We start from the raw sequence: 14,701 nt of genomic DNA, 5'->3' as shown, positions 1-14,701 counted from the left end.
GCCCACAGAACCTATGCCCATGGTTCTGTAGGCACAGGTAGAGACTGGAGAAGACCCCAGGGATGGCCGGTGGGAGTCTTCTGTCGGGCGCAGGTCGGGCAGGAGTTAACGTAGAGACAGACATCCCTCTTAAACTGAGGCCACCAGTAATACTCAGAGAGTAGCTCCTGGGTCCTGGCTACTCCCAGGGAGTCATGGGCCCAGGAGAGGACCTTCTTCCGCAGTCAGAGGGGCACCACAGTCTTCCCCATCAGGACCATGTCGGAGGCCGTGAGGAGCACTTTGGCCGGGTCAAGGATGTACTGTGGTGGACTAGGGGTGTCCTCCATCTCCGCTATATGGGAGAGGGCATCTGCCCGGATGTTCTTATCTGCCAGCCAGTAGCGGAGGAGGAAGTCAAAGCGGCTAAAAAAGAGAGACCACCGGGCCTGCCGGGGATTAAGGCGCTGGGCGCAGCATAGGTATTCTAGGTTCTTATGATCTGTGTACATAACACCGGGTGCTGGGCCCCTTCCAACCACTGGTGCCACTCTTCGAATGCCAGTTTGATGGCCAGCAATTCTTTATTCCCTATACCGCAGTTCTTTTCTGCAGGCAAGAATCTGCGTGAAAAGTAGGAGCAGGGCAGGTGTTTACCTCCAGGGGATAGTTGACATAGGTCGGCCCCGACAGCATTGTCAGAGGCGTCGACCTCCACGACGAACTGTCGTTGAGGATCTGGGTGCCGGAGACATGTGTCCTGGAGAAACACATCCTTCAGTTCCTGAAAGGCTCTTATGGCCATCGTTGTCCAGTTCTTGGCATCTGCCCCCTTTCTGGTGAGGGCCGTCAGCGGTGCCACCACCTGGGAATAGTGTGGGATAAACTGCCGGTAGAAGTTGGCAAACCTGAGAAAGCGCTGAAGCGCCTTGACCCCCACAGGCTGAGGCCAATTCTTGATGGCGGCGACCTTCTCTGGGTCCATATGGAACCCTGTGGGGGATACGATGTATCCAAGGAAGGATAATGATACCTGTTCGAATAAGCATTTCTCGAACTTGGCGTAAAGCCAATTATCTCGTAGCTTCTGTAATACTCGACGGACATCGTGGCGGTGTGTCCGCAGGTCCTGGGAGTATATAAGCACATCAACTAACACACATGTTAACACACTTGGGGGTTAACACATCAGTTAACCCCCAAGTTTGATGTAAACCGGCCTGATATGAAGCTTGTCATGAAGTTCGGTATAGAAAAATGGTAAATAAATAAAATAAATAAATCTAGGTAAACTATTACCAAGGGATGCAACATTTCTCATAGAACCTCGTTCATGAGTTTCTGAAACACTGCAGGGGCATTGCAGAGACCGAAGGGCATGAGCAGGTATTCATAGTGGCCATCCCTTGTGTTGAAAGCGGTCTTCCATTCGTCTCCTGGCTGGATTCTCACTAGATTATACACCCCACGAAGATCCAACTTGGTGAACACCTTGGCCCCCTGTAGTCTGTACAGAAGTTCAGGGATCAAGGGCAGAGGATACCGGTCCTGCCAGGTAATGCTGTTCAAGCCACGGTAATCTATGCAAGGTCGGAGGGACCCATCCTTCTTCGCTACAAAGAAGAACCCTGCTTCAGCCGGGGACTTGGAATGTCGAATGAACCCTCGGTCCAGGTCCTCCCGAATGTACACAGACATGGCCTGAGTCTCGGGAAGGGGCAAGGGGTATACCCGCCCTTGTGACAATGTGGTACCAGAGAGCAAGTTGATCGCACAGTCGAAGGGGTGATGCTCCGGGAGGATCCCAGCTTTTTCCTTAGAAAAGACATCACGGTAGTCCTGGTAGTGGGGAGGCAGTGCAAAGGAAGTCATCAACAGAGGTATTGGTGGCCATGGGACAGCGGCAAAACAGGAGTCAAAGCAGGAGGGACCCCAGGACGCCATCTGGAGGGTATCCCATGCGATTACAGGTGAGTGCTTCCGCAGCCAAGGTAGCCCCAGGATGACCGGATGCATGGACTTTTCCAGGATGAGGAACAAAATATCCTGCTAATGCAGGATTCCAGTGCGTAGCGTGAGAGGTCTGGTACACGTAGTGATGGTCCCTGGAAGAAGTCTCCCCTGAATAGAAGACATGCGGAGAGGGGATTGTTGGGGTTGAACCCCAATCTGGAGTTGCTGGACCAAGTCTTTGAGGATGAAGTTCCCCCCGGCTCCGGAGTCGATCAGGGCTAGCGTATCGAACTCTCCTTCGGGGAAGAGTAAGGTCACCGGAACGGTGCACGGGGAGGCAGAAGTGGTGTGACCTAGGGTTAGCTCCCCAACTGTCCCTAGGTCCGAGCATTTCCCGGATGCTTGCTACAGTAAGTAAGGAAATGGCCCTTGCCCCCGCAATACAGGCACAGGTCCAGGGACTGACGTCTCCTCCTTTCTTCTTGAGAGATAGGCCCCCGGCCCACCTGCATGGCTTCGGGATCTTGAACCCCCGGAGAGGCAGAAGGGGAGTGGCTGCTTCGGGAAGGTGTGGTTCCAGAGCTCCCGGGTCTGTGAGCAGACCTCCTCTCCAGGAACCGGCATTGGATACGGCGGTCCACGTGGCCTGCTAAATCAATGAGATCGTACAAGTCATCTGGGAGATCTCTGGCTGCCAACTCATCCTAAAGTCTTGGGGAGAGGCTTTCCAAAAAGATACCATGCAGGCTATCTCTCCCCCAGTTCAATTCAGCGGCAAGAGTCTGGAAATCTATGGCATGTTCAGCCAAAGGCCAGTTACCCTGATGCACTGGAGCAGTTCTGATGTGGACGTAGATCTGCAGGAGGACTCAACGAAGACCCGCTGAAAGGCGGTGATGAACTGTACCAGTTTGTCTAGGCGGGAGTCCTGACGTTCCCAGAGGTTGGAGGCCCACGCCAAGGGTCTCCCATCCAGCAGGGAGATAATATAGCTCATCTTGACCCGGTCCATCGGGAACTGAACTGGAAGGAGATTGAATCGAATATAGCACTGGTTCAGGAACCCTCGGCAAAGCTTTGCGTCCCCTGAAAACCGTGAGGGTCCTGGCATTTGTATGGGTGTTGCTAATCAGAGAAAGTTCTTTTTTACTAAACGCACAATTAAACTCTGGAATTTGTTGCCAGAGGATGTGGTTAGTGCAGTTAGTATAGCTGTGTTTAAAAAAGGATTGGATAAGTTCTTGGAGGAGAAGTCCATTACCTGCTATTAAGTTCACTTAGAGAATAGCCACTGCCATTAGCAATGGTAACATGGAATAGACTTAGTTTTTGGGTACTTGCCAGGTTCTTATGGCCTGGATTGGCCACTGTTGGAAACAGGATGCTGGGCTTGATGGACCCTTGGTCTGACCCAGTATGGCATTTTCTTATGTTCTTATGTTCTTATTGGTCCCAGCTCCAGGTACCAGGGAACTGGAAGCAGTGGCTCCACCAACGCGGTCAGCTAGTCCCTGCACTGTTGCCATCAGGCAGTCGAGGCAAGTTTGCTGCTGTTGCAGCCTCTGGGCAATACCCGGAATGGCTTTCAAGCCTGCAAGATCTGCTGGGTCCATGGCCTTGCAAACTGTTAAGATTGTGGACCCTTGGGCCAGCTGAGACTGTGGATGGAATGCTGTGTAACCCCAGAGGAAGTGTCACAGCCTGGAGGTGGCGCTGAAGAGGCTCTAGAGAATACTTCATCACTGGAAGCCCGAGGTCCCCCCAGGAGGAGCCCTGGACTTAGGCGGGACCTCTTGGACTTAGGCGGGACCCTTAACGACCAAGGATCCAGGCAGCATATGGAGAGATGGAAGAAGAGGATGGCTGGGCCCAGGAGGCTGGGAAAGTCTTCACCCTTGGAAGCCTGCGGCTCCCTGGGGAGGAGCCCATGAGAGCCTGAGCCACTGGGACTTAGGAGAATCCTCTGGGCCAGCGAGTACCAGATACCTGCGGTGGTGGAAGAAGCCAAAGTCAGCATCCAGGAACAAAGCCGGGTCAGAAGCCAGAACTCAGAGATCCAAACCAAGGCCAGGGACAAAAGCTGAAGACGAAGTCAGGAGACGAAGCCGGTTCAGAAGACAGAAGACAAACCAAAGCCAGGGGCGGAAGCTGAAGATGTAGTCAAGGAACGGAGCTAGATCAGAAGCCAGGAGTCAGCAGAGATGAACCAGAGTCCAATGCAGCAACTAGCGACACAGAGGAACTGTGTGAACCTCGTTGCAAGGAGAGGTACTGCTGCAGCTGCCGGGTTTAAATAACCCAGCAGTGTCTGACATCAGCAGAGGAGCTGTCCATGTTTTCCAGCGCTGGCTTCTTTAAATCGACAGCCCCGGCGCGCGCGCCTAGGGGACGGTGCCAGCCATGGATCGGCGTTGGCGTTTCCCTCGCAGGGAGAACGCCGCAGAGGGCCGCATCTTGGGCCTGGGAGGCCGAAGCGACGGCGTTCCTGCGGCCGGACTGGGCCGCATGGTGAGTGCAGGTCCCGGGGCACGGCCCGAGACCGTAACAGTAGTCTAACATTATCAGACAATGAATGTCTTATCATGTAAAATTCACATGCTTCCTGTTGCAGTAATTTTTACCATACAATAGTCAATTAAAAATATATTTTATAGTAATATAGAAACATAGAAACATAGAAATGATGGCAGAAAAAGACCAATCTGCCCATCCAGTCTGCCCAGCAAGCTCCCACACTTATTTTCCCATACTTATCTATTTCACCGACCACCAAGTTCAGGGCCCTTGTTGGTAACTGTTTGATTCAAATTTCCTCCTACCCCCTGCCATTGATGCAGAGAGTAATGGAGTTCCATCAAAGGTGAGCATAAGGCTTAATGGTTAAGGGTAGTAACCGCCGCATCAAGCAAGTTACCCCGATGCTTGTTTACCCAGACTGCACAGATCAATGCCTTGTTGGATGTTGTCTGAATGTAAATCCTCTTTTCCACATTTCTCCCTGCCATTGAAGGAGAGGGCAATGCTGTATATGCATTCAAAGTGAAGTATCAGGCTTATTTGGTTTAGGGTAGTAATCGCCGCAATAAGCAAGCTACCCCCACACCTATTTGTTTACCTAGACTGTGTAGTTCAGTCCTTGTTGGTTGTTGTCTGAATGCAAATTCTCTTTTCCACATTTCCCCTTGCCGTTGAAGCAGAGAGCAATGTTGGAGTTACATTAACCATGTGAAGGCTTATTGAGTAAAGGTAGTACTCACCGGTAGTAGCCACCATTCCAGCAAGCCACCCCCATGGCTCTTCTCTTCATTCCCATCCTGTAGCCTTTATGGATCCACAGTGTTTATCCCATGCCCCTTTGAAATCCTTCACAGTTTTAGTCTTCACCACTTCCTCCAGAAGGGTATTCCAGGCACCCACCACCCTCTCTGTGAAGAAATTCTTCCTGACATTAGTTCTAAGTCTTCCTCCCTGGAGTTTCAAATCGTGACCCATAGTTCTACTGATTTTTTTTCCAATGGAAAAGGTTTGTTGTTGACCATGGATCATTAAAACCTTTCAAGTATCTGAAACTCTGTATCATATCACCCCTGCTCCTCCTCTCCTCCAGTCATTTCTCCTCTCCTCCTGTCATTTCTACCTATTTAGGTAGAAATGACAATATTGTTAGGAAAAATATAATGAAAGGATTCTAATAGCAAAAACTGGTATACAAATCCTTACAGCTGTAATGAAAATTCTACTTTTAAAATTGAAACTGTTTAGGGACACCCCACCCCTATGTTGAATCAGAAGAAGTGAAAATAATATGGTCATTGGATATGGATATTTTCTTGACAGCCATAGTGAAATAGTCGTACACTATGGACCTTCACTCTTATGTCATGGCCTTCAGCAATGTTAGGTCATAAACCTATGGTCATATATAGCCTCTATATTTCAGAATACTTAATTGACATTGAGTCTGCTGCTGAACTCTGTTGCTCCAAATGGTTGGCATCGATTCATCTGGGATGAGGTAGCTTTGCAATATATTAAATAATTGTTTACCCTACAGACCCAGCTGTTAAGTTGCATTATGTAGAAATGCTAGGTGATTGCTATTTGGACAAGTCTTAGAGCTTCCAGACAATCATAACACCACAACATCGCCGCATGCATGTTATAAAATCCGATACTCGCGCGCACATGTGTGCCCAATTTTATACCAGCATGCACATATGCATGTGGGTGCACACTAACGCATGCAAGGGGGGAGGATTTTAATTAAAGCATGCAGCGAAGCAGTCGGGCCTTCCAGAGTTCCTTTCCAGTCTGCTCTAATAAAGGAACAAACTAAGAGAGAACTTCCCTAACCCACTAACTATCTTTCCTCCCTTTTCCCCTCTCCGCCCTGATCCCTAATTCCCCCAACTAACCTACATTTTTTTGTTTTAAAACATACCTTCTCTCTCAAGCAGAAGTAAGTTCCGCCTGCCGGCCAGCTGCTAGCAAGCACTTTACCGGAACAGCGCCTAATGGCCACGCGCATATCTCCTGGTATTTGCGCACCCTGGCGATTTAAAATTGACCCAAAATTGCGCATAAGTATGCTCCTAATTTTAAGAGGTTACGCGAGCAAAGCTATTTCATGTATCTTCCATAGGACTTTGATGATTTTTACACCCGTATGTAAGCGGATTTTAAAACATGCTTGTGCAAGGCACATTCCCAGTTTTCCAATTGATCCACCAGTTCGTTCAGTTAATACTGGGATCATTATATACCCTCTCGTTCTTCATTCTGTATGCTACCAAGTTGACCTGGATCCCTCACCCCGACCTATAAGCCCTAAAGATCAAGATCATCAGACTTGCTCCTCATCAGGAGTAGCTGTAAAGCTACGCGGATATCTAGCCTACGTAAGCTGTGGTTTTTAAATAAGGAGTTACCCATTTAAGTATTGGCCCCACCCTGGAACACCCATTCCCCATCCATGCCCCACCCTCTTATTTTTCATTTGCATATGGATATATATGCATGTAATTTGAGGCGTTTTAAAATCCACATTGCCCATGTGTGGCCCACATATACACATATTTGAGCATTTTTGCACAGGCAATTTGTGTTGTTTGGCTTTTTCTCATAAAAAATAGGTCAAGCTCTTTTTTTCTTTATTTATGTGGATCTACTCAAAAATATCTGCCGTATGTTTACATGTATGTTAATTTACTGAGAATTATTTTTACATTAATGATTCATTATGCGATGGCGTTTTATCTGCTAACTGCTTTGTGTTATTTGCATTTTGTAGAGGGGTAGGGGGAAGGGAACTGAGCAAGAATGGATGTAAGCATCTATGTTGTGAAAAATATAATTAAAAGTATCATGAATTCCACAGATTATTTCCCATTGTAGTAGGATAAATCAGGTGTTTTAGTAATATATTTATATCTGACATTCTTTAGTTCCTGATTTGCCTGTGGATACTTTTGATGCATAGAGGATTGATACTTACTTAAAATTGACTGGTGCAAAAGAGATATGCAATTAAAATAAGTGTTTAAATATCTTTTGCTAACAATTAGAAACTCAGATTTAAAGTCTTATGGTTAAAACAGTATTTTATTACCTATAATTCAAGAAATAGATTGAAATTCTTCACCAAGGTTAATATTTTGAGGGTAAAATAACATTTTCACTAAAATAAAATGTTATAATATTAAGGGGGCAGGGGTATGCAAGGAACACTCTCGTTTCATTGTTTCATTTTGGTTCACTTCATGTTTATTTCAATTCATTTTATTTACTGAACCAAAATAAACATTACATTAAAAAATATATATATTATTTTGATGGTAACTTTTAAACAGTCACACGGGCACACATGTGGGCACATTCATTGACCCACTCCCAGGGATGTGGGCATTTTATAACATAGGCGCATACATGCGCACACATTACAAAATATATTGATTGCGCTTATATGTGTATGCAATTTTAAGTGGACACGTACCTAGGTGCACAAATGCCTCTGTGGACATGTGCCTAGGTGCACAAATGCCTCTTCTACTGTATAAGTAGGGAGATTTTAAAAGACACGTGTACCGATGCCATTACCAGTTTGTTCCCAGTTCACCCAAGTAAGGAATAGGACTTCAAAACCCCCAAGTTTCCAAGCCTCCCTTCTCTCCTGTTAGCCCCGACCCTTAAAACCTCACCAATCTATTTAACTTTATTTTATAACTTGCACATCATCCATAGCAGAAGTAAAGTTAAGTGGCAGGGGATCTCGGCATGTGTCTGTGTGCATACGTATTTGCGTGCTGGTTTCAAGTTAAAATCCAGGAATGCCCAGACCATGCCCATGCCCCTCCCCTTTTTTGAAATTTTCAGTTGTGTGTGAGTGGCAAGTACGCGCGTATCCATGCGGTTTTAAAATCCACTCAGCAGGCGCCGACCCAACATATTGAAGCGCATGTTGGGTTTTGCAATTCACCTTAAAGCTGTTCCACCCCATCCCTATGACTTCCCCACAAACCCTTCCCTCTCCTCAAAGGTCTCTTTCCCCTTCCTGGGGTCTGCAAAATAGAAAGAAGCAGGAATAGTTTCCAGTCACTCCTGCTCCACTGGGTTCCAGTTATAAAATGATGCTGGCTGATATGAGGCTGGCACCATTTGTTATATGGCTGTACAACAAAATGGTGCCAGCCTCAGGGACAGAAGGCACCATTTTCCAACCAGGACCCATGTGAGAGCTGTGACTGGGGATTAGTCTTGCTCCTTTTTATTTCATATACCTCAGAAAGGAGCAAAATACTTCTGGAGATGCTTTTGGGTAAGACTTGTGTGTGTAGGGAGGGGAGGGGGAGAATTTTATTGTTTTGATGGTTCTCACCTTTTTTTGTCAGCATTCCAAAATTGAAAACCAAATTTAAAAAATAAATTTCAATGTTTTGTTTCATCTTTAAACAAAACAGTGTCTCATCATGCTTTTAATTTTCTTTTGAAATAAGTTTACGTTCCTTTAAGATGCCAATTTCTATTATACTGCACAGTGACAAATTACATGGGTACATTTGTACTCCCATACCATTAGCCAGTTTTCATATGGAAAAGATTAAGAACATAAAAGAAACATTTTGAAAAAGTTGTAAAATCAGGTTGCAAAATTTGCTGAATCTCATGACAGAAGGAAATCAGTAGTGAAACTTTTCCAAAAATTAGATTTTTTTGCAAAACTGACTTTATTTACTTTTGAGAGATAATTAATCTCTCTGTTAACACTATGGATTTCAGTAAGAAATAATTTAATTCTCTCTCTTACTTTTCTTTTTTAGTTTTATGTGGTCATTTGAGAAAGTCAACCTTAGCATGGTACAAGTAATCAGTGGACAGCTGGTGGAATCCTTTGATGAAGAGTTTAGGACGCTGTATGCACGGTCCAGTATTCCCAGCATGTTTGGACAAGATGAATTAGTTATAGGGAAAAATCGAAAGATTCCTTGGGAAAATGGTACCTATCAACATTCATTGACATCTTTAATCTCTATTTCCAGTCAACGAAGTCTCTTTGACAGACAAGACAAATTGCACAATTTAGATTCTACTTACTTAAAATCTCGAGCAAGATTTGGAATAAATGAAGAAGATAGATATAGTACCAAAAATGTATCATACAAGCCTCACCTTCTGTCAGGTTTTAACATGCAAAATAAAATCCACCAGTTTCAGTCCAGTGAGAAAAATGAGCACTGGAAGAGGCACAGCTATGCTGCAGGGGATAAACCAGATGCGTCACCTTACTTGATGCTTAGTAGAGCTATTAATCAGAGGACTAACAACAATCCATCTAACAACTGGAAAATGCAGCCAAGTAATCCTAGTGTTGGATCCTCATCGAGAGGAGGATATTCAGCTGTTTACAATGGATCCAACCAGAACTTTACAAATCGATTTGTACAGCAACATGTAACAAATCTAGGTGAAAGAAACTCCAATGTACGGCGGTCTTTCCATGGCACAGACAATCATATTCGCTCTCTTCAGCAAAAAATGCCCACCCTTGAACGCACTACTAAGTCCTTCCTCCGTAACTGGCGAATTGAGTCTTATTTAAATGATCATTCTGATTTTCCAGTTGATTCAAGTGGAGAAGTTTCAGATGACAGATATGAGACCTATGAGGGAAGTGAAAGTGCTAGAGTTAATCCATTATATGCTCATTCACGGCTACGCTCATCATTAATGTTTAAACCAACTTTATCAGAACAAAAGGAAGCAATGAGTTGCGCAACAGGATCTACAAATTCAACTATTGTTGATTCCCAAGGAAGTCTAACGCCCAAGGCAATAACCCCAAAAGAGAGCTCAAGTTCAAGGTTTACCTCAGACAAATATGTTGTGCCAGGATATGGAGGCCATCAGTTTCAACCAGAAGTAATGAAAAGGCACAGTTTGCAGATTCCAGAAGGTCCCAGACCTGTTTTAAATTATAACACCAATCCGGAGACAACCAGTTATTTATATACATCATTATGTGCTAACAGACAAACAGATAATTTTAAGAGCCAGCAAAATGAAAGCATACTGAAAAGACGCAGTTTACCTCTGTATGAACACTCCAAAGTAACTATAGATTATTCTGCTAACAAACAGCCATCCAGTTATATATATAGTACATTGGGTAGAAGTTCTTTAAGGCAAACAGCAAACTCTTCAGCAAAGCAAGATGATCTGAAATTCAGTAACATGCACAACCATATCACAATGGTTGATCAAAGCAATCAAAGAGAATCTCAGATTGTCACTGCAGAAAGAACTACATCTAATGAATCTCTGGATGATGGTAACAGAGAGGACCCTAACAAAGATTGGTCTTCAAAGAAAGATGGTAAGGGTTCTCCAAATTTTCTGAAAAAGGGATCCAAAAAGCTGCGGTCATTGCTTAATCTTTCACCAGATAAAAAAGAGAACTTATCAAAACATAAAACTTCTGCTTTCTATAGAATGTGTAGTAGCTCTGATACTTTGATATCTGAAGAAGAAGAGAAGCAAAGCCCTAAAAAGCCTGGAAGCAAGCATGATGGATCACCAAAAAAAGAGAAAACAGTATTAGGGGTATCTCAAATTAGTTTAAATAAAAGTAAGGAAAATGTATGTGTCAGCCCTGCTAAGTCTGTGAAATCTACAACCGATGAAGGCAGTAAAGGTCCCACTGTATGTAACATTGAAAGTATTGGGGATTCATCCACTCCAAGATTTAATACTGAACAAATTCAGTACCAAGACACCAAAGAAACTATAACAAATGCAGGTTATGGGACACCACTTCCTTCTGCTGCTCTGCAAAGAGGGATGCCACAAAGGGAAGTGTCACAGAGGGAAATGCTACAAAGAGAAATGCCACACAGGGGTATGCTACAAAGGGGAATGCCAATAAGAGACATCCCACAGAGGGAAATGCACACAGCAACCAAACCAGAAAGTCCAACTGTGAAAGAGAATCTAACAAGATCACAAACTAGTGAAAGAAGAATTTACAGTCGCTTTGAACCATTCTGTAAGCTAGAAGGCAATACACAAGCAACAAGTAATATGCAGAACAGTAATTTGCAACCCTTAGAACTGAAAAACAGGACTTTGGGACATAATTTTGTAAGGCCCAATCACTTGCTCAGTTACAATTCTTCAGTGTATCATTCTTTGCAGCCCAATGAAAATAGGTTAGGAAGATTCATGCAAAAGTTTGGAAACTTCATACATAAAACAAATAAATGAAAAGATCTGTGAAAACATATATCCAATTTAGCATGACTTAAATATCTAGTTGATGCAGATTAAAGAGCTGCTTTTCATTCTAATGAATATGAGGGTTTTGAAAGTGGCAAAACAGTGGAGGTTATTCTATTTGTTTATATATGTTTATACATAATGTACAGTAATGTTACCTTTGGTCATCATGTATATAATATACTTTTAAACTTTCTTTTACATAGGTGTTTTAAAAACATGCATGCCTTTTACAATTATTGACAAGTTGTTAAGATTAGCCATTCCACTGGACATATCTCTCTCTGATAAAATGTACTGTAAGGCAAAAACATTGCAAATATATTTTAAACTCCAATTACTAATGTTTGCTATTCAAAATGAGGAAATAGAGAAAAGTAAATGCAATCCATGGTGGATATGTCATCAAGGCTTTGCTGTATTCTTGTGTGCTACCAGAACAAAATGCAGAAAGACATGTGTATTAGACTTTTCATATTTGCTGCCAAAAACATCCCTGCCATTTCTGAAGCTGTTCCAAGTCATCCCCTGAAAAGATCACAAATTACGTTCTGCTTTCTGATATAAAATCTGAACTTATCACTTTTCTGCTCCTGTTTCTCATATATTTTGTCATCACTGGGTGAAACAAAGCTGAGCAAAAGAACAGTTTCAAAAGCAGACATCATTTTTATTCTATGGATTGGCTGGAGAAAGTTGCTTAAAAGTGTGATCAAGAATTCCTCATTCATGTGAAATGTGAATAAAATACATAGAATCCTGCTACCCACATAGTAAAGACATTCAGTACAGCAGATTCCTTTTTGTTTACTTATTCAGTTTCTTTTTTTTACATTTTATATCTGGAAAATAATGCAGTTCAATCCATATGTCTGAGAATGCTCGTAATGGATTTTGACATCTCATTCATTAACATTTATATGCTTGTTCAAAACAAGTGTTTCAGGTGCGAGTTATGTTACTTCTTTAATGTTATTTTGTTATTATTCTGAAATGAATTAAAACTGTTTCAGAATAAGAGGGGCAGAAATTGTATCCACTTCAGGATTTTTTCATATTTTTTGCCTTGTTTGTGAGTATTATTGCTCTACAGGAATATTATACTTAATACAGTATGTCAGTTTTCATGCCACTAACACTCTTATAAATGCACAATTATGCTTAGTTACTTTATTATTTCTGTACAGCAAACCTATGGTGAAAGCTAACTTTCAGCTAGTTACTATTCTGAATATTTCTATAAGATAGCTGTTTTCTTCTCAGACGCTTATGCTGCCCTTTCACTTACCAAAGTGACATACAATTGACACCTACCTCAGATTTTGTCTCTTTAGAACAAAGTCAGTTTTAAGTTTCAAATATACAAATATTTTGATATGCAAGTTTTTGCTTGTAGAGTCTAAATTGAGGGAAACAAGCTTATTTACTTAAGAGTCCTTCTGAGATAATTTACTATTTCATCAAAACCTGCAAAATTATTGAGGCTAGTTAATGATGAAATATCTGGAGATATTAGACACGTGACCTTTTCTTTTCATGCTGAAGGATATTCAGGCTGCTTTCCAATAGATATTTGACACTGTGCCACAAAGATTTCTGTGTGTACTCCACTGAATTCTGCTAATCAGAGGCCCAAGTAGATGACCAAAAATATTATTCAAATAATTATGTTATAAAACTTTTCTTAAATGTATCTCAAGCTGAATTTCCACGAAGCTGGATAAGTCAGTTATCTAGCTAAATTATACCAGCTGATTGTAGCTAGATATTCAGTGACGCCACTTAGATAAGTCAGACTTATCTGGAAATTTTTTTTTTTAATATCGGGCTCTTATTGTTTAAAATATGATCATTTTTGCACACTTTAACAAATGGTACAAATCAGTATACTCTCTTTTTTAATGTCCAAGTGCTGTATAGTGTCTAGATATGGCAGCATCCTTTTATTAACTATTAATAATAAAATCTCTGAAAAAATGAGAAGCATTATTTTATTAATTCACTTGCAGGGATGGTAACTTTCAAAATGGTGCAAAGGTGGACATTTGTGCATGTGTGTCGGCCGCACCAGGGACGTGACAATTTTATAACTTGTGCAAGTATATGTGCATGCTATAAAATAGCCTGGCTGGGCACACATGTGTGCCATCTTTTAAGTGGGCACACAAACCCCCCTTTTATCATGTAAATCAGGGAATTTTAAAAGGGGCTCACACCCATGCCATTCCCAGTTTACCAGATCATTCACCAGTTCACCCAGTTAACAGATAGATACTCCAAACCCCACCCCCACCCTGGTCTGATAGCCTATATTCCTCCTAGATACCCCATTCTCTTTAAACCCCTTAGAAATGGCTTGATCCTTTTATTTTAACTTATATGTCATCTAGAGCAGAAGTAAAGTTATGCGGCAGGGGACCTTTCGTGCGCTGGGAAGCATAAATATTTACGTGCACATCTCTTGGCCAGGACCTGAAAAACACCTATGCGCCACCCAGAACACGCCTACACCCTGCCCCTTTTTGGAAATTTTGGAGATGTGCGCACCACAGCATTTGCACACGTATATGGGTGCTTTTTAAAATACGGTTGGTACGTCTAAGGCTGAATCCTTTGCACATCCCTTAATTGGTACACACGCTGAGCTTTTACAGTTCACCTTTATGATAGCATTATAAATTGTGATCCCTTTTATTAGACCAACAAAAAAGATGATGTACTATATGAGCTTTCAAGAACTGATAATATCAAAAGCTCATGTGCTACATCTTTTTTTTCTTGGTGTGGTAATTCTAGTTTTCTCAAGGACCAATAGAACTATTAGAACCCTTTACTACAGAAAGTGAATGTATGCTGGCTTAGATGTACCAATGGTTTGCACCAGTGCCCAAAAATACTACATAGAAACATAGGGGTAGATTTTAAAAGCTATGTGCACGCATCCATGTGCGTGCCTTCCCGGTATGCACACATGGATACACCGATTTTATAACATGAGCGC

The 14,701-nt window shown here is 42.7% G+C and overlaps 1 protein-coding gene across 1 annotated transcript in view; it reads left to right on the top strand.

The window, feature by feature from the left end:
• The window catches only part of FAM83B (family with sequence similarity 83 member B), a 127,205-nt gene extending 113,397 nt beyond the window's left edge, over positions 1–13,808 (top strand). The window contains exon 5 of the mRNA XM_029595697.1: positions 9,249–13,808. Coding sequence (XP_029451557.1) covers positions 9,249–11,688 — 2,440 coding nt within the window. The 3' untranslated portion in view covers positions 11,689–13,808. The remainder of the gene's footprint in view (positions 1–9,248) is intronic.
• The last annotated feature ends 893 nt before the right edge of the window (positions 13,809–14,701 follow it).

This window comes from Rhinatrema bivittatum, chromosome 3 (genome assembly GCF_901001135.1).
Source record: "Rhinatrema bivittatum chromosome 3, aRhiBiv1.1, whole genome shotgun sequence".
Taxonomy (NCBI): Eukaryota; Metazoa; Chordata; class Amphibia; order Gymnophiona; family Rhinatrematidae; genus Rhinatrema; species Rhinatrema bivittatum.
This window is presented reverse-complemented; position numbering and strand designations above follow the sequence as displayed.